This window comes from Carassius auratus, chromosome 17 (genome assembly GCF_003368295.1).
Source record: "Carassius auratus strain Wakin chromosome 17, ASM336829v1, whole genome shotgun sequence".
Lineage (NCBI taxonomy): Eukaryota > Metazoa > Chordata > Actinopteri > Cypriniformes > Cyprinidae > Carassius > Carassius auratus.
The window spans coordinates 18,807,458-18,833,343 of record NC_039259.1 but is presented as its reverse complement, the minus strand read 5'-3'; the positions used below and the strand labels follow the sequence as shown (position 1 = coordinate 18,833,343).

General features: G+C 37.9%; 1 protein-coding gene across 2 annotated transcripts in view; it reads right to left on the bottom strand.

Moving 5' to 3' along the window:
* Positions 1 to 4,459: 4,459 nt before the first annotated feature.
* The window catches only part of LOC113117509 (leucine zipper protein 1-like), a 55,905-nt gene continuing 34,478 nt past the window's right edge, over positions 4,460 to 25,886 (bottom strand). Inside the window, exons 2-5 of one of the 2 annotated variants that reach the window (XR_003294174.1) lie at positions 17,651 to 20,800; positions 9,274 to 9,460; positions 8,692 to 9,118; positions 4,460 to 8,432 (exon numbers count right to left, since the gene is read on the bottom strand). Coding sequence is in view for 1 of the 2 variants with exons in the window: in XM_026286228.1 (XP_026142013.1) it covers positions 9,302 to 9,460; positions 17,651 to 20,578 (3,087 nt within the window). In the remaining variant the exon portion in view is untranslated. Of the gene's footprint in view, positions 9,119 to 9,273; positions 9,461 to 17,650; positions 20,801 to 25,886 lie in introns of both variants that reach the window. The other variant, XM_026286228.1, reaches the window with a different exon arrangement.

Sequence of the window (25,886 nt, the reverse complement as noted above, 5' to 3'; positions counted from 1 at the left end):
CGCCATGAAAAATGAAGTTGCTATAACTCAGACATACAATGACCAATTTGCCCCAAACTTCACATGTTTGATGAGACTCCGAAGCTGAACAGATTGACATGCCCATATTCAGTTATATTCATAGCGCCACCTATTGGCAACAGGAAGTGACATATTTTACGCTGCGACGAACTACTCCTAGAAATTTTATGACATCAATGTCTTTTTTGTGGTCAGTCTAATCTAAAGGCCTGTGCGATGTTCAGTTGTGAAGATCTTGAGTTTTCGTTAAATGGCTTGTTCATGGCGCCGCGACGAATTTCGATGTCTCGCCATGAGAATAAAAGATGTTATAACTCAGGCATAAAATGTCCGATCTTCCCCAAACTTCACATGTGTGATAAGAGTCCTGGCCTGAACAGATCTGCAGGCCAATATTCCACCGGGTGTGGCAGAATGGCTCTATAGCGCCACCTATACACTTTCAACGGAGTGCGCCTCGAGCTATGTTTCACGTACATGTACAAAAATTGGTACACACATGTAACACTCATATACCTACAAAAAAGTCTCTTGGTACGAAATCCGGATCCCAACAGGAAGTCAGTTATTTTGCATTTTCCCTTCAAAATTGGTGTTGTTTTTGCCATTTTCAGGGGTTGTACTTTAACGAACTCCTCCTAGAGATTTATTCAGATCAACACCAAACTTGGTCAATGTAATCTAAAGCCCTTTGCGATAATAAATTGCGAAGGACTTGAGGTTTCGTTAAAGGGCATGTCCATGGTGGCCTGACAAATTTCGATGTTTTGCCATGAAAAAGGAAGTTGCTGTAACTCAGACATACAATGTCCAATCTGCCCCAAACTTCACATGTTGGATAAGACTCTTGACCTGAACAGATCTACATGCCAATATTCAGTTATAGTCATAGCGCCACCTATTGGCAACAGGAAGTTACATATTTTACACTGCGACAAACTACTCCTAGAAATTTTATGACATCAGTGTCTTTTTTGTGGTCAGTCTAATCTAAAGACCTGTGTGATGTTTAGTTGTGAAGATCTTGAGTTTTTGTTAAAAGGTGTGTCCATGGCGCCGTGATGAAGTTCGATGTCTCGCCATGGGAATAAAAGTTCCCAATGTTATAACTCAGGCATAAAATGTCCAATCTTGCCCAAACTTCACTTTTGTGTAAAGGGTCCTGGCCTAAACAGATCTGAAGGCCAATATTCCATCGAGTGTGGCAAACTGGCTCGATAGCGCCACCTATACAATTTCAACGGAGTGCGTATACACTTTAAACGGAGTGCGCCTCGAGCTATGTTTCACGTACATGTACAAAAATCGGTACACACATGTAACACACCAATATCTACGAAAAAGTCTGTTGGTACGAAATCCGAATCCCAACAGGAAGTCAGTTATTTAGAATTTTCTCTGCAAAATTAGTGTTGTTTTGGCCATTTTCAGGGGTTGGACTTTGATGAACTCCTCCTAGAGATTTATTCAGATCAACACCAAACTTGGTCAGTGTAATCTAAAGCCTTTTGCGATCTTAAATTGCGAAGATCTTGAGGTTTCGTTAAAGGGCGTGTCCATGGCGGCCTGACAAATTTCGATGTTTCGCCATGAAATAGGATGTTGTTTTAACTCAGGCATTAAATGTCCAATCCTCCCCAAACCTCACATGTTCGACAAAAGTCCTGCCCTGAACACATCTGAAGGCCAATATTCCACTATAATGATAGCGCCACCTGCTGGCAAAAGGAAGATTGGCACATATATGGAATAAACATTGATATATTCTACTTATATTTATGAGTTTAAATGCATATTTCTCACCGTTCACCTATTAACTAAAGCCACTCGCTGCCGGTGAGCCCGGGTGCGAGGGCCCGTTCATCGCTGCTTGCAGCTTTAATTATTATTTTATTTTTTCTGTGCACATTGTCTGTGAACAACCTCACAAGTTTGCCGCCTTAGATGTTTAAGTTTGCGTAAAATGGAAATTCTAAATGTTCTTGCTGTTGCTGTAAATGATTCATCTATGCATGTTTAATTTTAAATCAAAATGTAATAACTGGATCTTGATGTAAAATGACAGTCTGGCAATATATATAATCATGGCAATATATATAATCATAATCATTTTCCATCCAATCAACAAAAGTCCCCACTACACATTTTTTTCTTTTTTGATAAGACATTCCCTAGGTTGTATGTCACAGTATGCTCTTTTGAAAATCTTTCACTACTTTGTTGAATCACAACATTAAAAAAAAAAGCATCTCGACCCATTCAATCTTTTCTGTTCCCTGTGGTGAATTCCATTTACCACTGTTTTGTAAAAGTTTGTGTGCGTAATCCATAATTATAGAAATCCACATATAGAATCCACAATATTTTGGTCAAAAATTCTCTTAACCTGCTTCTTTAGCCCCTTTTCATGGTCTAATTTTTCTTTTTCTTTTGGTTCTGGCCATTTCCTTCCCATTTCTGTCTGCTTTGCTTTTTTTATTCTTAGTTTATCCAGCCTCTTCGCATGTAATGTTGCCCAGAGGCTTTTTTGGCCTCTCTTTTGGCGCTGTCTATTCTTGCTATAACCCTCCAGGCCTCTGGCCTCAACCCCAGTTTGTGTGGTGTGGGCCCTGGCAGCTGCACTGCATTGTGGGAGTCTGAGGGACCCGAGCTGATATTGGCCCCAGCAGTTTGGTTCATGATTAGAGCCTTGAGCAGCCTGCACCACGATGCCACAACCGTACTTTAATTCATAATACTGCAGTCGTCCAGTGGTTTTGATAATGTGAGTACATTCTGCTCATTGACCACAGGGCCGAATTGCCCTCAAATCATGTCTATTAGATATTACGGTATTTTGTGGATGCTTTTATGTTGAACTGTTAACTGCAGGCAACTTCAAGACCAGTCGCTCTAGATTTATTAACTTTTCTAAAGCCACAACCTTAGCCGGTAGCAGGAAATGATGCGCTAGCTGCACCACCTCAGGACAGACTCCTTAATCTTGTTGCATAATATTAAAATTGATTGACAAATTCAACTCTTATTTTAACACCTTTGACGTACTGCAATATTCTCCCGAGACATGGATGCCCTCTGGGATCTCTGATCAATATTTCATTGCATTAGAGTCTAGAGTCGGTGTCTGTTTATGAATGTGATTTCTGATGCACAGGCATTGCAGTCATGGGTACACGAGTGTGTCAGAACTCAAACCTGACTCATTCTGTTCACAGGCAGATGCTACTAATCACCCACGCACTACAACAACTTCACGATGTGCCCTTCAAACACAGAAACCCCCACACACCCAGCAGCCCAGAGTGCAGAAATATACTTCCCATGGACTAAAACACTCATACTCAAACACCTTCACACTTAGATAGGCCTTCTAATATTTCATTTTTTAAATCACTAGTCAAGTTAATGTTAACGCTCCATTAAGATGCTTTTAAACTCTTCGGTAATGCTGATGAATGTTCTACACTGGAAGAAAAGGCGGGAACAAGACTGACTTCACTGTCTAGACTTTTCTCCGAACAGGATTAAAGCTTTAGGAGCCGTTTCAAGGAAGAGAAATAATAGTGAATTCGGATGCTGAGTGAACTCTCCAAGTCTGGTTTTAGAGGTCTTTGTAGCATCCTGTCAGATTTATGGTGTCTCTTTAAATAGTTTGTTGCTTTATGAACTCACTGAAAAGTCAACATTACTTATCAGTACCAAGCCATAAAATCATATGTTTACTTTACAATGTACTGATGCCTTAAAGGAACAGTTCACAAGTCATTTACTCGTCCCCCCGTGGCGTTCCAAACTGTTCACACCCAAACAATAACTATGTTAGTGTTCACACCAACAGACGATAAGATTCTATTAAGTATGTGTACCTCTAAAGAAATGCTCACTTTTCTTGTCTTGATTGGCTGTAAATGTTTTAATGATTCATCAGCTGGAACAAAAATCTAAACCAATGTTCGGATTCCAGTAATAATGTTGCTGCTGTGTCATTATCAGTATAGTTGTGGTTTGGATTTAACGTTTCTCATTACACTTCTTGTTCTTGGAGTATACGGGCCTTCAAATTCCCAGTGAATTTTTGATTAATATCCAGGATTTTTTTTTTCTTCTTTAAGCTTCAAAACGACCAAAATACACGGGCTAACCCCTCATTTTTAGGAATACACCTAATTTTTACTGTCTTGACTGGAATACAATATTCTGAGGAGTTGTATTTAGATTGATCTATCTGGCACCACACAAAGAATATGTTCCGCCAGCTAAAGCCAAAGGGGTGTGAATCAAATATACTGAATATCTAGCAAATTCCTTTGGTTTATTGTGTTTTATTGCACCGTTACCACCAATATATGTATTGAATGAGAACAGAGCTTCTTGGCTATACATTGTCCATCATATCTAGTAACTATCGAAAGACACTAGATAAAAACACAAACCCAAACCTGTTACAAACAAGTTGCTTTTATTATATTAGCTGGAATACATATAGTCTGCAGTTAAGCCTAAAGAGATGTCTAGCTCCATGCACAATGCTGAAACATGCACAGATGTTACAGTACAAAGGTGTAAGACTGAAACACAGAGTGTGTTATTGCTGACACTGAGAGGTTTAATACAATGAGCATGTTCAACTGTTTCCTCACCACAGGTTCACGCCGTACCAACACCTGCTTGATAACCATTCTGTCCGTTCTTTAATGATGCAGGCCTGGATTTATATGTGCAGTGTCTTTGAGAGACAGCGTAAGCAAATATCAGTGAACTTAAATTCAGTTACTCTGTGTTACAGCGTGTTTGCGTAAGTGTGTTTAAGGCCTGAAATCTGTCTTTGGCAGCGCTTTTAATACGGCACAGGAGATGAATGAACCCTGAATGAACAGAAGGGAAACCCACAGTCTGAGCGGTTAATAAAAGATGAGAACAGTACAGAACTGAACCATACTGAGCCTCTGGCTCAACATATTAATCTTACTTTACCTAAACACTTCCCTTAGAATGAAAGAAAAAAAGCAACGTTTGAAAAGCTGGTGAACGGAGTCTGCTAAATTTAATAGTTCATACAAATTACAAATAAAACATTGAAATTAATAAGCCAAAAAACACTCTCCAGGAGCCCAATAAAGGTACACATCTACACAAACAAAAAAAGGGAAAAAATGAATGGCCCACTTTACAATATTACAGGATACTTTTAAATAAAACCTATCCTATTGTAGTTTGAGGAGCGGAGAAAAAAGCAGATAAAGAAGGAAAAGCTTGACGGCAGAAATATTTACCCTTTTAATTTCAGTAATGCTTAAGAAGCTGTTAAGTTTCCTTGTAAACTACAACATCTTGGAATGATTTTTGGCACATTACGTGTCAGTTTAAAAAAGCAGAACAAAGCACTTGGCCGTACAGGAAAAAAAGAAGACCAATTAAAATAAAACACTTTGCAGTCTATACAAATAATGTGGACAGTCCATTTGTCAACACCAACAATACAAGATCTGCCTCACAGTTGTTTGTAGGTGAACTTATTCTTTCATTTTGGCCAGTGCACAAACACACGTATATATATATATATACACACACACACACACAACTTTGATGGCTGTACATTCAAATGATAAGGGGGAAATTCATTGGGGGAAAACAAAATAGGCATATTAGAAAATGAAATTCATAAAGGTTAAGGAAAGGCTTAAAATAATAATTTAGGTTAAGTGCTGGTTAAGTGCAGATTCTCACCGTGACCTATTTTTGACCTTTCAGGACCAATGCCGGCTCACAATGCGGCCTTCAAACTTTATCTTCTGTACATTCAATATTACTTTATTGCTTATAAATGACATTTAGAACAAATTTACTACTACTCTCTTCAATAAGGCATAGAAAATTGTAACTAAAAATGATTAAAAACCATTCTGAGTAATCAATCAACATCTGTCAGAAGCTTAACATGGTAATGCTTTCTGACTGGTGTCATAACTAGGTTAAGACTGACCTCATAAATGTACACAAAAGTGATGTAGATAGGAAAACCTTGATGTAGGGAGATATTTTTAAGATATTTAGTTCTTTTAAACGAACAGTATGTGAAACTATATAACCTTTGATCTGTTCTGAGACGTGTAATCGAAGCTCACAGCCATTATTTCCACCGAGAGCTAAAGACAGAAGTGGAGGAATGAAAATCAAAGACATGTGTTCGATGACTTCTGAGGGCGAACGGTTTACTGACACATTAGTTAATGGGGTTGAGAACTGAGGAAGAATTCCTTGACAATTGTGGATTCAGTCGGCCTCCTTCAGAAACTTGGACTGACTTGTGAGCACATAAAAATGACGGTTTCCGACAGCTGCGGTTGCGCGTTGAAGCCACAAAGCAGCCTAGAAACCTTTGCCTGGCCGGGGGGTTGGGAGGGAAGAGTCTACTGGGATTTCCAGTACAGACTCGCACTATATCATCACATCCATCCGGCTCATGCTGCAGTTTTAGGATCATGTTTGCAAGCTTTGAGCGGGTACAATTTTATTATAGAGGGATTTACAATTCATAATGCCTGAAACTATTTGTGGAAGTTGAGAAATGGCTAAAACTACAGAATCCAGGCTGACCCTCCTTGTCCTTCTTGGTACCACACGTGGACACCATCCCAAACAGTTCACCCTTTCTGCCTTCTCTTTTGCTGCCAGCTGGTCTCATTTCCTCCCTCACAAGTTATACGCCCATCAAATGCAGCACTGACCTACGACCTGCAACCAACACAGGAGTTGTATATCATGACTGCTGCCTTTGCTTTAGCCAGCTAATAAAATGGCTTTAGGGACCGGCAGCTTGGATTACAGCAGAGGTATTCTGGGAAAGCAAGGGCATGAGATACAGGAACCAGCATGTTCGCTTCAACCCAAGACCCCTGAACAGGAAGCCGAGGTGAAGTCTGGGGAATGCATTTGGAGAGACATGTTTGGTACAAAGCCAAACTACCGACCGAAGTCTAATGAGTAATTGAAAAACTTTCAGAAATTCATGACAAATATATACTATAAATGCTGTATGGTGTAGAAAATGAAGTCTTGGTTTGATGTTTGTAGGTAAAATCATTATATTATTCGTTACACGTAAATCTTTTTGCTGCTAAACCACATCAATTATGTGTAGTGTCTCCATTTCTGAGGTATAATCCAAACCAAAGCTGTAAAAACATTATTTATACATCAGAAATAACTGATTTTCAGAAGGATCTAGTCTGATTTTGTACTTTATAAAACTGTTTTAATGATTTAAGTGCAAATACAAATTCATTAGAATGACTTAAAATGGATCAATCGATAGACCAAATGAAATAAAAAAAAAATCCACTTGTGTTTCAAAGACTCCTTCCAGCCCAAGCAGAGGGATGAATACAGGACACAGAAGCACACATAACCAGAACGAAGAAAAACTGACTGATGGTGAGGTGTGGATATTTTTAAAGCAGTAATAAGCAAGTAAGATGCTGCGAAGAAAGCAAACTGCCCACCTGAACATCAACTCCCAGAACTTTACATGTACAGCATTAGATTAAAACAAACACAAAAATAAAACATCCCACATTCCAGTGACATTGGAGACTGAGATCATCTGGCGGGCCGAGGGATAATGGACCCTTCGTCGTCATCGTCGGGTTCAATCGAGACACAGTATTGTATAAGAGAGATATTAATACACACAGACACTTTAGAGTATTCAAGGACAATAGGAATCTAAGCCTGAATGAGAAAATAAATCATTGGTGGCACCAGAGTTTAAAACCTAATAGAAACAGTACAAGACTTTTCAACTGCAGCAGCTCTATTCAATAATATTTCCACATGAGGACAAAGTGATGGGCATTCAGATGTTTTCAATGGTGAGGCCATTTATCCAAGCACAGGCATTCCTAACTTAAGCATTCTGGATCCTCTGTGGTGTCATGCTAGCCACCCTCAAGGCTCAACAAGCTGAAGCTGTACAGCTGAAATAACTGAAAACACAACCCATCTAGGGTTTTTTTTTAAGACTGACTCAGACCAGCAGAATTCCTAACGCTGGTTTCCCAAGACACACTGAGAGTTCGGACCAATGTCTTTCTGTGCAAAGTTTGCAAGTAGAGTCACAGAGCGGCTGTGGAGTCCGCTCTGAAAATCCTCCATAAATGTCCAACATTTGGGTTAATCCCAGTTAGCTACCCAAATGGACGAGGTCACATCGAGATGAGCTCTAGATGACTGGATTCTTCTCTAGCTGGTTTGGAATCCAAAGCAAACATCCCTTCAGAGCTACTTAGACAGGAAAGAGTCAACATGCAGATGTGTTTCCCAGCTTCTTAGTGTCGGTGGTCCTGTGTATTCGCTATGCTGATTGTGAGACCATCAAATCCAGTTAAAGAGATGAAGATGAAGGAATAGTACTAGTAAAATAATACAATTCAATAGACATTATCAGATACAAGGAGCAAATTACAAATAAGATTAAATAAACTTGGGCACCAGGCATGAAAAACTGGGTATATGTACATTAATGCACACTTAAGACTTAGCATGTGGTTGACTACTGGCTCTATGTGTGAACGCCTGGATAATCAATTAATTTTAGATGTGTGCAATAATCCCAATTGATTCCTGAATTAAACACCATCCAGAAACAAGTGAGATTGTCAGACTACTTACAAAGCCACAAGATGTAACCTGCTCCTTGTGAAAACACATGAAACTCAGGTTTGGACATCTACCAGGACCTGTGGCACCAGGGAGGACTGTGTGGGGTTCTCAAAGTGCTGATCCAAAGCCCCTTTCACATCCTTCAAACACAGTCACATGTCTGCGCCTCTCCCTTGTCACATCTGAAGACTTTAATACACTACGGGGAGCAGAAGAGGATTCATCGCTGTAGGAGCATGTGACTGCTGTTCCCAAACGACAGCTGGAAGATGGTGAATTCATGCAGGTGTGATTGATGTCAGAGCTCAATGAGGTGGTTCCCAGGAGTCACTGTCTGGAAATCTGTTCATCTGATGGTCTTTAAAGATATGGTGTAACTGAAGAGATGAGATGAGCTTCATTCCTTGCGCACAAGAGCCACTTTGAGATGTAAGAACTGAGGCAATAAAAACACACGAGGATACTTTAGGTCAAGACTCATTAACATGTGAGTAATTAGCTTTTAGCTTGCTTTAATTAAGTATAACCTAGAATCCTATATGGTATCTAGATTTAAGTGTAACTCAATGAGTTTCTAAGAAAAATGCATACCACTAGTTGGAAATGTGGGTAATCTGGGTCAATTGTCCAGATGACGATTTGACCACGACCGGCTTCCATCAGCTGCTCGGTTTCTGCTAGACCACGCTCCACGACTCCCAGACTTTTCGTACAGGTCCACGTCACCTGCAGGCTGCCTTCGCCATAAGGACGGTGGGCTTTCTCGATCATCTGCAGACTGGGAAGAGAACAAACATACAACAGATGTGATTAAATATACTAATGATTTCAATTGATTTCTATATCCCCCAAATTCTGTCATGTTTGGAAGGGATAAAGGCCTGTGACAATCACATAATTGCCTGACTGTAAAATTGTAATTTTATTATATGCAATATCACTAGGGTTGGGTACCGAAACCTGGTACCAATCTGGAACCTGTAGCTATGGAACCGGTATGCACCGAACCGAATCAGAACGAAGATTTGGTGCCTAATTTCATGGCACTTAAATGCCTGAGTGATCAGTTGAAACATTTGTCCTGGTTCTCTGAAATGTACGCAAGAAGCACGGGCATCGCTAGCCTTTTTTTAGCGGGGCTATAGCATTTATCTCCATAAACTGTACACATATTCGCGATCGCCTCAGAGTCAGTCCGCTTAAATGTCATATGACTCCAGAGGCAGACCTGTCTTCTTCCCTTCTTTCAGCACGCTCTTCAATCCTCAGACCGCGGCGGAGCAACGTAAGCGGACTCAAACACAAACAGAGATGACAAGGTGTGTGTTTATCGACAGATTGTTTGAATATCTGTGCAGTTCTTTGTCATAAATACAGTTTACAAAATGTAACGAGAGAGCAATTGGTTTCTGATCTACTGTAACGTTTTCTCTCATCACACCGCAGCTGTTTCTAGCCTTTAACACATATGAATGCATACTTTAATTACACTTATTTTAATATACTTAATCTAATTATACGTACTTTATACATACGCTACTGTGCAAAAGTCTTAGTCTTAGGCAACAACCTCACAAGATTATTATTAAAATGAATGGAAAATGAATGTTTGGAAATGTAAACTGATATTTCCTACTGACATGCTAAAGCAAAATATCTAAAATAACTGGCTTAAAACTCTTTTTGGGGAGAAAATACTAATGTGCCTAAGACTGTACTTTACAAATGACATTGTTGCTATTTTATAAAGACTGACCATACAGTCATTCACAGAACTGATTAAAGACAGTGACAGACAGCACTCATTTTAACTAAATATCAGAATGATTGACAGAGATACAATAGAAACACTATGTGTGATTTTGTATTAAATAATGACCCAGATCGTGAAATACATTTATTAGCCTAAGAGTAAGGGAAGCTTGGGAAATGAGAGCATCCAAGAGCATGTGAAAGCTATGGATTTATTTTAAATCTTTTAAAATTCTCTTAAATGTCCCTTTTAGGCTTTTTTTAAAATGATTCAGGCACCACTTAGGCACCGGTACCATTTTAAAAGTATCGAAATGGCACCGGTATCGAATAAAACCCAATCGATACCAAACCCTAAATATCCCTGATTAGGAAATAGTGTGAAAATTAAATCCCTTTATTTGAATGGCAATTTAAAGCAAATAAAGAAATGCCATGAAATTCATTTTTTTTTCTCTCTTCAGTGTTCAGTAATATATATTATAAAATATTACAATTTCCACTCAATTGAGATTATTGTACATAAAAAAAATAAAATACAGACTGTCAAAGAGCATTTTCTAATGGATATAATAAATACATTAATGGAAATGTTTAAGACTTTCTGTGACTTTTTGATATATTATCAATTTCCACAAATATTCCAGGCTGATATTTACAGGATTTCCACAACGGCATATAATGTGACCCTGGACCACAAAACCAGTCATAAGTAGCACAGGTATATTTGTAACAATAGCAAACAATACTTTTTATGGGTCAAAATCATTACTTTTTCTTTAATGCCAAAAATCATTAGGATATTAAAGCTGCAGCAGGGAACTTTTGACGCTCTAGCGGTTAATAAACAGAACTGCTTGCGTCTTGCGGAAGAACATTGTAGCCGGAACTACTTCTCTCTGTTTATGTCTATGAAGAATCACAAAGGTACTGGGTTACTCCGCCGCGGTATCCCCAAAGCAATCTAAAATAGTCTGAATATAAACACTTATTATAGGTGTACCCTAGTGATTCAGGACAAACTAAAAACACGGTTTGGAAAATGGATTCATGGTGTACTCGCTTATTATGTTCATTTTTCTACATTTTGAACACAAACAAAGTTACGGACCGCAGCTCTGATTGGTTGTTTTTTACCGGGAGCGCATGACTTTCTGCAAATGGCAATAGGACCACTGGGAGGAGCCAGAGGAGCTTGATTTTTTTCACAGATTATCTGTCTCATATTCTACTGTCAGGACATAATGACAGGTTTAATAAATATATAAAAAATATATTTTTTTACAAAAGTTCCCTACAGCACCTTTAAGTAAAGTTCATGTTTCATGAAGATATTTTGTACATTTTCTACTGTATATATATATATTTTTTTTTTAAAGTACCCTTATGACCAGTTTTGTGGTCCAGGGTCACATATATCATGCAAGTTTGGGTTCTAAAAGAAAAAAGAAAAGAAAAGAAAAGAAAGAAACTGTGTGAACAACTGAGCAAGGACCTAAAGATAACTATTTTAAACATAACATTTAAACAGTCCTAGATGTTTAATTAAAATATGTGTTGCCAATTCCAACAAAGGTATAAGTATCAGACCAAACATTTATTAGACACGTCAGAGGAGAGAAATTGCTCAGACCGCACAGAACAAGTCCAAATATAGAATGCTGATTGTCTCTTTTCTTTACCATGAAGGTGGAGGCTTCACACAGCCAACCAAATGGTTCATGACGTCAGTTATAAAAAGTTCCCAAATGAGGCAGCAGGATATGCCACACACTGCTGTGGAATTTCGTACACAGCAGACAGATGCTAATTGTCCATAATAGGGCTTGAGGCCTGCTGGGATACGAGAGGTGGGTGTACAGGAAACCAGTTACGATGCATCGGCTGCCAAATGGGCAGGCGCAACCTTGCAACTTCCTGTGTCACTCAGGAAGGGGCAATGGGTGGAAATGACCCAAGCACAATCTTAAAGAAAGATTTCATGACGGAATGGGTTCCATGTAGATCCATGGCACAGAAAAGCCATTTATGTGAATAATGTGAAGTTACAGCTTATAACTGTAACTTGCTCCTAGTGATTGTCCTGAAGTGACAAATGTATTTTGACATATGTATTGTTATATATATATATACAAACAAAGATCAAGTGTTAATGTACTTAATATCAAGAACCGAACATGTGGTCTTTTACGAAAAATTTAGAAATTCTATCTTTTAAAATAATAATAATAAAATATATTCCATAATTTTATATCCAGTGTGATTTAAGTGATTCAATTATGTAAGTCTGATTATGTGAGTTAAGTATCCTTTTGAAAGCATTAAATTTATTTTTTAAATCGACGATTCAGTTTTAACTAAATTAATAGTTAGTTTACAAAAATACATTAGCTAGATAATTTTAAAATGTAATGGAAAAACAGACATAAAGGTAATATCATGGTATTCTTTTATACCATGTGAATTTCCTAATACCTAACATTATCATTCAAAACTATTGGATATCAAAGTACTACAGTATTACCTTCTGATATTCTTACTCAACACATTTATTTGTGTATGAAATATTTTTTATGAACACTACAAATGATTGAAAACGAATTACCAATTCTATTTAGTGCTACTTTTTTCTACTCTTAGTTGGAAGTGTCTTCATTAAAAAACATGAAATAAGATATAAGGAGATTCTGTTCAAGCTGATAAAAAAGAAAAACAAAGAAAGAACGAAAATTTACACTACACAGATGCCATTAACCAAAGTGTTGTTGTTATATTATGTAAGCAAAGTGTTATATAAATAAGTAGTTAATGGTTGCCTGTCTAAGCACAACTGTCCCATATTAATTTCCAGTAAAAAAAGAAAAAAAGAAAAGGGTGATCAAAATTCCTCCATAAATCACTCCAGATTTGTGTATTTTTATACGCAGGGATGAAAAGTCATTCCAGCTCTAAACATAACACGACATCTGGCCAACCAAGATTACTTTACTTTTATACTGCTCTCCACACAGCAGGAGTATTAATGACTTTAGCACATATATTTGACTCACATAGGCTTTGTGTCAGAGATATGAAACGGATGACCTTGATCTGTGAGGACAGTCTTGGACACGTGCCTTCATTAATAATGGAGGAGATAATACCTCTGCCCCATCAGCACAACAACACCACATCACTGATGGACAGCTTGAATCTCCCTCTAATCACTGTGGTATTGATCTTATATAAGACACGGTCTGGAAATCCGTCTGAAGGTTTAAATAAAGACATCCACGTTCAAACTATTCCACTGTAGATACATTGAGATAAAAAAAGGAACCATGCCATGTGATACAGGTCCAGAGAAATAAATAGAAATAATGGAATCAACAATTCAATCCTGCATCCACAGCTGTGACCACAATTCATTTAGAAGATCTGTTTTACTAGCTGAAGTCTGAGGAGTTTTACAATGCAACTCGTAATTATCTACAAACAGCTAAAAAGAAAAATGGAACAAATTCTCAGTTCATAGGATTACTTCATTTAAACACTGATCATGTTGTGTCACAATCATAGTGAAAACCCTGAGTGAGGCATTTATTGAGATGTTTAGTATACATTCAGAGTAAAAAAAAAAAAAAAAAGGAAAATCACATGAGTTGGAGATGAATGCATGCCTGACCAGGGCTGATTAGATAAATCCTTCCTAATGGATTCCAGATTGAGTGGGAATGGATAAAATTTGCTTTCAATCAGTTGCAAAACTGAGAATATGTAGTTACTACTTTGACTATTGCCATTTTTACATCCTTGGAGTTGACTTGTATTCAAACTAAACAAACTTTTTTGCCTAAGGCTATATTTATGCTACTTTTCAATTTAATGTGTAGATTTGATCGTTTTAGACTAGACCCAGACCCAGACTTCCAATCTCAATCTTATTATCTAAACAAAGAGTGATATAGTTGTATAAAAAAAAAACAGTCACTCTATACTCAAAAAAGTATGAAAATATAATTCTGTAAAGTGTATTTAGTATACATACAAATTCTAGCTATGAAATTAGCATTATAAAGACAAAAGAGTGAGTTATTTTATTATTTAAAAAAAATGTTATTTACTATTAAAAATTTGCCATCACCATCATGGCAAAAATTACATTGTAGTGGAATGAAAACGACTGAACTCAAAGAATTCTTCTTTGACGTATAAGTAAACACTGTTGGATGTAGTAGACTCCTGAGAGAGTGTTTTGGAGTTTATGTTTTACCATAAGGCAAAAAATGCACACATTTGAAGAAAAGACCTGGAATACATATCTGTATCCATTTTTTACCCCTTTCAACTTAAAAGTTTATGGCACAAATCATGTTAACTTCTACAGATGGAAAGACGCTTTAAAGCTGAAAGAGATAAAAGATTAATGACAGAGCATCCCCGACAGAGAGAAATAAGAGTGAATGAATGATTGTGTGATCACAATAGCAGTATATTAACTTACAGCTGCAATGACAACATGAAGAACCATAGCTAGCACAAAGAAAACCAACCTTCACTGAGTGACAGAGAGAAGAGAGTAAGACAAATGATCTGACCTCTGGTTATGCAAGTGTTAGAATTCACTTGTGCATTAATCTTTCAGCTTTCTCAGATAAACGAACAGACATTTACCATTCATCAGAGCAACAGACTAAAAAACAAAACAAAAAATCTAACATGGCATGAAATGTGGGTACCTGAACGTGAGAAAGACAGATTGAAGAAAAAGGGGCAGTTTTTGAAGTCTTGTGCCAAGAAGGGGCCATGTTTATGTCTCAAAGGCCATCTCAATAGTTTAATTAGGTCTGGGCTGTTTGAGATGTTTAATGAGAGGATGATAGTAATTGGTGAGCTGATAGGATGCAGCTCTATTCTCTTACTTGTATTCTCAGTCAGTGAAAAAGGATGAAAGCCAGTGAAAAGGGCCTGCTTTCCCAGTTTTGTTTTGACTGCTGGGGTGGCACCAGACTCAAATTGGTTTAGCTGCTGAGACAAAACCTGCCCACTGACCTGACTAACAGTTTTGCTGAAGACAAAGGCATGGCCTGTTACTCATCCATTATTAGCTTTTTACATGTATCAATATCTTACAAAGAAATATTACTTCCATATATATATATATATATATATATATATATATATATATCTGTGTAGAGACCTACATAAAACTATCTAAACCAATTAATTAGGAGGTGTCCACATACTGTTCGCCATTCATGTGGAGTATTATGCCACTTTAAAAGGAAGCAAAAATATTAACTCGAAGATGTCAACCTGATCAGAAAGTTCCATACATCCAAACTAATATAAACAATAAGATCCTTGTTTATTAATTCTCACTTCAGCTTAGTCTTGCGTGTACTTACAATGTATTCAAATGACTGAAGACATAGACTGGCTACAACTGGAAAACAGTTTCCTGGTTTTTTTTTCTTTCAGCAGACAGAGAGTGATCTAAAAATACTCCATGTTTACAAAATATCTGCCCTCTTAACCTATTACAAGAAAAACTTCCAAATCAAAAAATAAATAAATAAAAAAAGTTTTATATTCCATGGCTAAATATTAATACATATTAATATTATATTAAAGGGTTACTCCACCCCAGAATGAACATTTTGTCATTAATCACTTAACCCCATGTCGTTCCAAACCCATAAAAGCTATGTTTGTCTTCGGAAACACAATTTAAGATATTTTGGATGAAAACTTTGAGGCTTGAGACTGTCCCATAGACTGGCAAGTAAATAATACTGTCAAGGTCCAGAAAAGGTATGAAATTCGTCGTCAGAATACTCCATTTGCCATCAGACGTGCAATCTGGGTAACATGAAGCGACGGGAAGAATTTTTGTAAGCAAAGAAAACAAAAATAACAACTTTAATTTATAATTCCTTTGTCAAGAGAGAGACACATAGGAGACCGTTGACAATGTATTGTTCACTGTTCGTTCATGTTAGTTAATACATTAACATTAATGGAACCTTACTGCAAAATGTTACCTAAATATTAAATATCAATATATTAATATTTTTCACTTCAATGTAACAGAATCAGATATGTTGTTGGATTTATTTATTTATTTTTTGACAAACGTTAATTATCCAAGTAATTATAGTCCTACAAAGCTATTTTTTTAGAGCATATAAGCATAGGACCATGGAAAGGTAGCATCATTTTACTAGTGTTGCCCAGTACAGCTGTACACCATGTTACAGCAGAGTAGCACCACTGCAAACATGAGCAAGTATACAGCATATAAGTTTTAAGTCGGTGCGTTATTTGAGTGGACTTTTCTTCTCCGTGGAGGATTAGTGGTAGTTGAGTGAAACGCACATTCATAGAGCAGAATATTGAGCGGAGCATCAAACTGCGTAGTGACAAGGAGAGTGAAACATGCACGTGAACATCATCATCATCATTATTATTATATGTATATGTATCTTTTTTGCTCGCATTTTCGCAAATATTTTCGCAATTCCATCATCTTTATTTTACTAACTTACTGCATGCTTAAGTTGACCCAGTTGACCTCACCAGGTCTCACCAGGGGGCAGAACACAAACTACCAAGAAAATAAATAAGCAAGATTGGATTTGGATAATCAGATAATTTGCATAGGCATACTGCTGACCTAACCTCAATTTTACCAGGATATTTTATGTAGGGGTGCTCCAATTGATTGGCTACTGATTGCTATTGGACAATAATGCTTTGAGAAATATGATCATCTCCATAAAGGCCGATCTCAAGCTGACCACGTGCCTGGCATGAGCAGTTTGTTTAATAACTTTAACTGAATAACTTACAAAGTAACTTGAACAAAAGTAACAAAGTTTCTCTGAAACGTAATTTCAAACAGCAAGTATAAATCAATGTACACTCACTCTCTTTCAGCTCAAGAAATCAGGATTGTGCTGGATGTAAACTATTGTGCAACAATTGCCCCATTGTAAAAAATCGGAGCTCCCTTAATTTTCATACTAACAAACTAGCATATATCATGATATTCAAATTAAATGTGAAACTATGCTAAAAAAAATTTATCTTTACAAATTTTTAATTTATAAAATGTATTTAAAGGTTAAATTAATTAATACAATTATCTTAGCAGGGCTATGCTTGTCCAGTCTGTTAATGAAATCTAATTGAATTTTTCTTGAATATAGCCAAAAAGTAAAAAGTCAGTACTCACTATGGGGTGTTTACGGCCTCTTGGCTGAAGTTGCTGAGCACTGACAGGCTCATGTGCAATAGCTCTCTCTGGAGAAGGAGTCTTCTTGTTCCGTCGTCCCAGATCAGGGACTGATGGTGCTGCATTGTTGATCCTACGCATGTATACTTCAACTGGGCTTGCTTTACCTCCACAATTTGCAGAGTTGGAGTTTGATGGAGTTTCCATCACTGTAGTTGCCCTATATGCTCTCCAGGTGGTTGCAGACTCGCCCTCATCCTCTGTGCCATCTTGCCTTAGTGCTCGAGCAGAATCATCCACAGAAGCTGCCCCACGGCTTCTCCAAGTGCTCCTGACAGTGACATTTCTCATTTCTGACAAACTGTCATCATATGAGTTGTGGTTGTGGTAGCTTCTCCAGCTGGTCATGGTGGTGCTGCTACTGCTGCTCTCAAAGCCAGACTCAATGTCATTGTTCAAGTCTGAAGCTTCTGAAGACTGGAGGCTGAAGCTGCTTTGAGATATGAGAGCTGTTTCCACAGGAGAAGTCTCAAGGTAACTGTGAGTTTCAGAATATTCAGCATCAACCTCACTTTGACGTAGAGTGATCTCACTCTTTGGGATGGATATTTCATAAGGTATAGAGATGCTTCCTCTGTGCTCAATACTGGGGCTGATAACAATATTACTTGTGGAAGTGTGCCTTTCCTTGGAAGGGGGTTCGCTTGATAAACTACTGCTCCGACTGCTTGTTCGAGAGGAACTGGGGTCATTGGGATAGAAGGTGATACTGCTGGTCATCTTGCTAGTCAATACTGGCTTAGTGGAGATCTTGGGTTTCCCACTGGTGGTCAAAGGCTCTGTGACTCCCCCTGACAACATTTCCTTTCTATCAATCTCAACAATGGCTTGCTTGATGATAGCTTTTGACCGGAGGGCTTCACGAGGGCTGCATAACCTGCGGACCTCAATACCTGAGGTAGAATGCATAGTTTCCTGGTTATCCCCTTCCACCGTAAGAGGCCTGTGTTGCTCCTCGCTGAAGGGGACCTTTGAGGAACCATCAGAGTAAGATTCTTGCAATCGTGAGTATCGAGTGTATTTTCTTCCACTTGACATCAGGGGGTCATTTTGCTCACCTACCGATCGTCTGGATCCAGTGGATTCTGTTTCAGAGGCTGAGGAGTGACCATCAGAACCATGCTCACTCAGAACAGATGGAGATACATAGGATCTGTAAGCAGTATAGGATCCATTTGCCTTGGACCTACTCAACATTGCAGAAGCATCCTGATCTAGATTCTCAGGTTCAGTTAGTCCCTTCTCAGATGAAACAATGACAGCAGCACTGGCTGAAATTAGGAGTGACCCATCAGAGTTGTTTGATTCACTATCATTTCCAGGGTACCTGGACAACTTCTCTGTTCGACTCTTATTGCTATCACTGTCGATTTGCTTGACCGATGGCTTCCAAGACTTTTGGTCATTAGCAGCTGGAGGATAGCGACTAAGGACTGAAACTTTCTTGCTTTCACTGAGAGTACTTGATGAGGCACTTCCAATTTTTTCATCTTTCTTTCCATCTTTTGTCTCATTATCAGTAGTAGTACTTGACGCACCAGTCCTCGCACCTTTCCTGATACCATGTGCTGGACTAAGAGTCCTTCGTACAGTCTTTGGGGAGCTTTCTGTGGAGTGACACAGGTCTTTATTCCTCTGCTTAGTTTCTCGTCTCTGCTGAGGAGATGCCTGTCTGCTTTTGTACTTTGAGGTGACTGGTTCAGAAGCAGCAGGAGTCCTATTTAGCATTTTAGGTTTCTCCTGTCTGAAGCTTCGTACATGGATCTCTTCATTTTCTGCCTTGCCATTTTCTAGGACCTTTGTAGTGCTGGTAATTGCAGAATTTCCATTACTACTGCTGCAACCATTGAGCTGCATTTTCAGCTGCTCAACCTGGTCATTGAGAGCTTGACTACGGTTTCTCTCCTGCTGGTACTTTTCGATCAATTCAGCATTCTTGGATTCCATGTTTTTCAAATCCTCCTCCACTAACTCCATCTGCTTCAAACGATTCTTCAGTCTTTCCACTTCCTGGCTGAGGTCTTTAACTTTATTATCTTCTTGCCCCTCTAAGCTATTTTTCTCATTCTCTGACTCATTTCTTAAATCTAGGTCACCTGAAAGCTTCAAGGAGTCAAGACTCTTCTTCCTGGCCAGTTTGCTTGTTAGGCTTGCTGAAAACTCATCCTCAATTCGAAGATTTCTGGAATCAAATCGTCTGTGGTCTGCTGGGTCTAGTTTGTTTTTCTGACGTTCAAGCTTCTCGGTCAGCTTGAGTATGATTTTCTCATCCTCTCTCTGCCTTTCCAGTAGTCTTTTGCGTTCAGTCACAAAGGTCTGAGTGAGACTCTTTAGTTTCTCCATCTCTCCAGTAAGGGATTTTTCTGTCCTGTCAATTCGAGCTTCAGAAGTATCCACTTCCTTGACACGGGCCTTCAAGGTATCAAGCTCTGCTGCAAGCTTTTTGGTCAGGTTTCTCTCTTCATTAAGACTAAGGCACAACTGGGTACTGTCTGACTTGCTTTTACCAAAAGCCTCTTCAAGCTTCTCAAGTTCAGTCATTCTACGCTGAAGACGCTCAATCTCTGCTTTAAGATTATTGGTAAGTTTCTCTTCCTGATCTAATTTCTCCCGAACCTCACGACAAAGATCCTCTGCTTTCCTGACCTCTTCATCTTTACCTTCAATTTTGAGCAATCTCTTCCGCATTGTCTCCACATCGGCAAACAGTGACGAATTGCTTCCCTCAGCCTGAATGATTTTGTCCTGAATGTCAAGAAGTTCATCTTCAGCTTTCTGTAGTTTGCCTCTGGCCTCTTCAAGCTCATCCAGACGTCGTCCGAAGCTCTGCAACTTGTGCCTCAGATGGCGACTTGTTGTTTCTGTCATTTTTTTCTTTCTTATCCTAATTTACTGTGAGGTCTTTATGATTGTTTGATGGAGGGGTACATATTTGTATGGTGTTGTTTTCTAAGTGGTTCCGGGACTCTTAAGAAGAAATGATAAAGGACAGGTCCCCGTTTCCTTCCTACCTTCAGGAGGATGTTTCGAATGCTTTTTCTTTCAGTCTTGTCACCACTATCACTGATGATCCAAGTGAGTTCTGACCACCTGCAAGACAGAAAAAAAGAACACAAAGCTGAAGTGCCTGTTGTAAAACAAATACAAGCATATTTATTATAAAAACAATATGATACATGTCTGTTGAATTTGTTTTCAGATTCACAAATCAATGAGTGTTTAGTTAATGACAAAATCCTTAATACGTACTGTATCTGTGCATGATTTTACATTCACAAACCTTCAGTTTCAACCTTCACCCTAAAAATGTTTATGTGCTTTTTAAAAATCAGAGCACACATTAATAAGCCAATGGAAAGATTTGGCCACTAAGATAAGGAAGACATTGGAAGGGGGAAGTGGATGACAAAGAAGGACGGACATGCACTGCTTTGTTGGACCTCACCACCACCAATGATAATTACAGCATCGATTTCTTGCTGCACATTTGCTGACAGCAGAACAAGTCACTCATTCTGCCCTCTGTCTATATGACTTCATAGTGACCGCTACCCCTAATCACACCCTCATGATGCTGAGCAAGAATTAGAACTAGGGCTGAAACTATAAGAAATAAAAAAAGTCCACAAATATTTTTGTCGTCAAGTAGTCATTTGATCTCATATGACTTAATGTGTGAGCCTGCAATAATGTATTTTGGCCAGTGTGTCGCTGTAGCGCAAGACTTTAATTCAGTCCTCTCAGAAGCAATTCAAGAGAATTGCGGAGTGAGCACAAATGCTTCTGAACCCGAGGCTGCTGAGCGGCGTTTGGATGAATGTGTTAATATATGCTGCGTGCTTTTCCTCTTAATAACAAAATACAAACAACAAAAACTTACCGCAGTGTGAAAGCAGCACTTAAGAACACATTTGATTACAGCAATGTGGATGTTTCCACAAACTCTGAAGTTAGGCACTCCAGTGCCCAGTCACGACATGTTTTTTTTAAAAATTTTTATATAACAGTACTTTGTGCAATAGATAGCCTTAAAGTCAAGCAGCTTTACAGTATTAAAGATGAAATACCAGAGTCAGTGTCGCTTTCATTTAGAATTATAACTTAATTTTATGCTATAACGCAGCTCTCCAGTGTGGAGCTAGCTAATGATACAATCTTTTATTAGTGTTGGGGGGGGGGGGTCACTAAAGTTTTAGTTTGGTTTGATCTAGCTCAGGACTAGGGCTGCACGATGTGTCGATATCGCAATGTATGAATCCACGATAGTCACATCGCAGGATGTCGTAGTTGATCCATTATTCATTAACTGTACGGGCCAGCTGCTCCCCGGCCCTTGACGAATGTGATTTGCAGAGAGCGTGAGAGCGAGAGAGAGAGCGCGCGACAGAGAGAACACGTCTTGCTCTCTCTCCCTCGCGCATATTAATCAATTGACATGATGGTGTCGATGTTTAAATCATTTAAAATTAGAATGTAAGTGTGCTCACCCCATTTTTGTTTTTAAGAAAAAATTTGATTATATTTCATATCACAATATATATCACAGAAAAATAAAATATCACAATGTCATTTTTTCCCAATATCGTGCAGCCCTACTCAGGACTGTTTTGATTATCATAACCCTAAGGTATTTTAAGAGAGATTACGTTGTGAATAAAATAGTTTATCCAAAAATAAAATTTCCTATCACTTACCTTAATTTTGTTTCTTATAAATATGACTTACAAAAAGAGATGTTTAGCAGAATGATGTGTCATTCAGTTAGTTTTTCATATAGTTAATTAAATGGCGAATAAGTGGGTGTCTTTCATCTATTTTGTATACCAAATATATTTTAGTATAAATTAATTGTAATTAATTAATATGACTTTCAAAAGCTGAAGTAATTACCTTAATTTATTTTTTAGACTATGTATCAATATTGTAACGTTGTAATATTGTAATATTGCAATATGGAAAAGCTGAATAATCAATAAATGTCAAATGATTAATCAGTTAAATAATTGATGATTTGTCGATTAATCATTCTAATAATTGTTAGATTAGTAGTTTATCAAAATAATAATTTGTTGCAGACAGTTCTGGCTACAGCAACGCACACTATAAGTAGCCAACAGGTCAGTGCTACTTAAATTAAAAATAAAAATAAAACTTGTGTAGCCATTTTTAATTATAAATTTGAGGTTGTGAGCTACTATCACTTTTTTACCATATTTTCCGGACAATAAGTCGCACTTTTTTTTCATAGTTTGGCTGGTCCTGCGACTTATAGTCAGGTTCGACTTATTTATCTAAATTAATTTAACATGAACCGAGATAAAAGGAACTAACAGAAAACATTACCGCCCTCTCGCGGCTGTAGACGGTAATGTTTTCTCCTGGTTTTTGGGTCTAAATAAATGCGGCGTATGTTTTTTTTATCGTCATGCCGTTTTTTTTTGGATTGATGCCACTTTTACTCAGGGGTGACTTATAGTCCGAAAAATACAGTATTTACCAATCAAAATCTCATGTATATTCAAATGACTTATTAAGCATAATGCAACATGTCATAGTAGTTATCCATGTAGTCACCAGTTGTTTGGAAAAACCCCAAGCCTTATTAAATATTCCACTTAATACAGACAAAGCACTCACAGCAACAGCAGGTCCAGAGGTAACAGAGCATTTTATACAACTTAATCCAAAGTGAATTTCAATATAACTGGCAGGCCCACCAAGATGGAGACTGGCCCAAATGAATGAGCTGCTGTGTGTGGATTGCAGAAATTCTGTCATAATACTTTCATAATCCCATAATTTTATGGTGTGTGAGGCACAAGCAGCAGTACTCCTGGGTTTAGAAAGGAAACGAGTCATCCAGTAAATGTACCAGCCAAGCAGGAAACACATCTAAGACAGATTTCCATGACACATGACATTCATAATTACTCTGGCAAGATCTCTCTGTGAAGGGGCATCTAAGGTCAGGATTGCACACACAATGGTTTGCATGCACACAAGAGCAAACTATAATATGCACAGTATGAATCTACAACATGGGTGTCAAACTACCAGCTCAAGGGTCTGTCAAGTGTAACATCCCTAAATCCAGTCTGCAACAAATTTTTTACTTTCTGCATTTTGATATTTCAATATGATCCTGAGATCTCTTAAGGACTAATGTATTTTTCCAACATGACCTAAAAACTAATTTGTCAACATGCAACCTGCATTTTTTTAATCACTAAAGGAAGTTTAGGTACGCATGTGTCACATAACTGAAGCCATCTACACAGGGATACAAAACACACAATGATGGTAGTATGGGTCAAGTTTCAAGTTAGTGACATAACCTTTGGCTTTTCATACCATTTGTAACTTTGTAATGAAGGACGCTAAAATCAGTAGTGGTGACGTGAGTGAGAGGAAGTTATCACAGGAACTCTAGATACTGGGAATCTAACAGAAAAAAGAAAACCAGTGACTAATAGTGTAAACTATGAATTGTAAGAAAAAAAATTATTAAATTTTGGAGACAAGCAAAAAATGTGAAATTTATAAATGTGTCAAGAAAATATGAAAAGGTCCTTGAACATATGGAAATCTAAAGGATGGTAATAAGAAACTCTTTCCCCTTGAAACTGCTACAAATTAACAAACATGACTTGACCTATTCAAGCTATTAAGAAGAAAAGTCAAATTGAAAGAACTTTATGGTGGATCAAGAACTGGGCTCAAATTTTGCACTGCCTTGAACTCTGAGGTTTGCCTTGCACCAAAGATTGAGGAGCAAACAAGCAGCATAAAATGTATTGTCTCATGTAATATCTTTAAAGCTCAAGCTACTGTACAAATAAAATAAAAGTCCTTGAATATCTCGAGGCCACAGTAGTGCTGAGAGAGAAATGAAATACTTAATTCTTGCTTCTTAGCCTCTATTTTCTCATGCACACACTTTCTCTTTCCTCCTTAAGAGCGGCACACATGCAATCATGCACCATATCATTAGTCCAAGCCACGCTAAGCAATTCGTCGGCCTCCTGAACATTCTGTTCCCCCGGAGGAAAGGGGGGAAAAGACTTTCCCCTGCACTTGACATCAATTTGGCCGGCCAGCCTGAAGCTCTTTATTCTTTATAAACATCCCTTAATAATCCCTCAAACCCAAAAATCATGCCAATCACAACCAGCAAGAGACAAGAGGGAGTGCACATTTTACAAACATGGCTTCCAGATGTAATTTTTCTGTGATCACTACAAGGTGTGGTTTAAAGCCACACAAATGTAAAGTTACATTATTTTATTTTTTAACATGAAAAAAATAAACATATTTATATAATAAAAATAAAATTTCTTTGAAAATCAAACCTAAAATATTTAATTGTATGGGAATAATTTGCAGCATTGTTTCTATATGTGGAAAGAAACCACATAGAATAGTGAAATGATTTTTAGTCACAACAATTTATCCTCCGTCTGCCAACATGTGGTCCTGTAACTTCCTTTTTATTGGAAGTCATAGCATCTTCGCGACTTTTCTTATCAGATCGCCAGTCGCGGTTGCTCTTGACTAATTTGCAGTAAAAAGAATGACTTCCGGTGTAGTGCATCAATCTTCCTACCAGTGCTGATCCTGTATTGATTGAATTCTTTGTTAATATTGTACTGTAATGCCAATACAGCACAATACAGAGAGAGCAAGAGAAAGAGAAATAGATGATGAGTGTGTGTTTGGCCTCCTCTGAACTCGTGCAGTTCTGGCAGAAACTGACAAGCCACAAAATAGTGGCAACCTGAATCTTGAAGCAGCAATTTTTTTACATTTTTCCATGAAAGCAAAAACCAGCCTATAATGTTCAGTTTGTTGTTTCCTGTGCAGTCATGTCATTTTCTTCTCCCTCTCTTTACCGCATTTGGAGAAATGGAAAAGTAAGGACAGGAAGTCTAATGTACGTCTAAACGGCCGAGCAAACAGCAGGGCTACAAAAAGACTCTGGTGAGAAAAGAACGGTCTAGTGTTTAAAATAAAGACATGTTGGATTCAGATTTGTTTGGTCTTTCAGAAGAGTTAAAGAAATATATATATATATATATATATATATATATATATATATATATATAAATAATATAAATAATATAAATAATAATAACTCAGAGAGCTTATTTAAGCCCCATCAGACCAAAGGAAGACACAA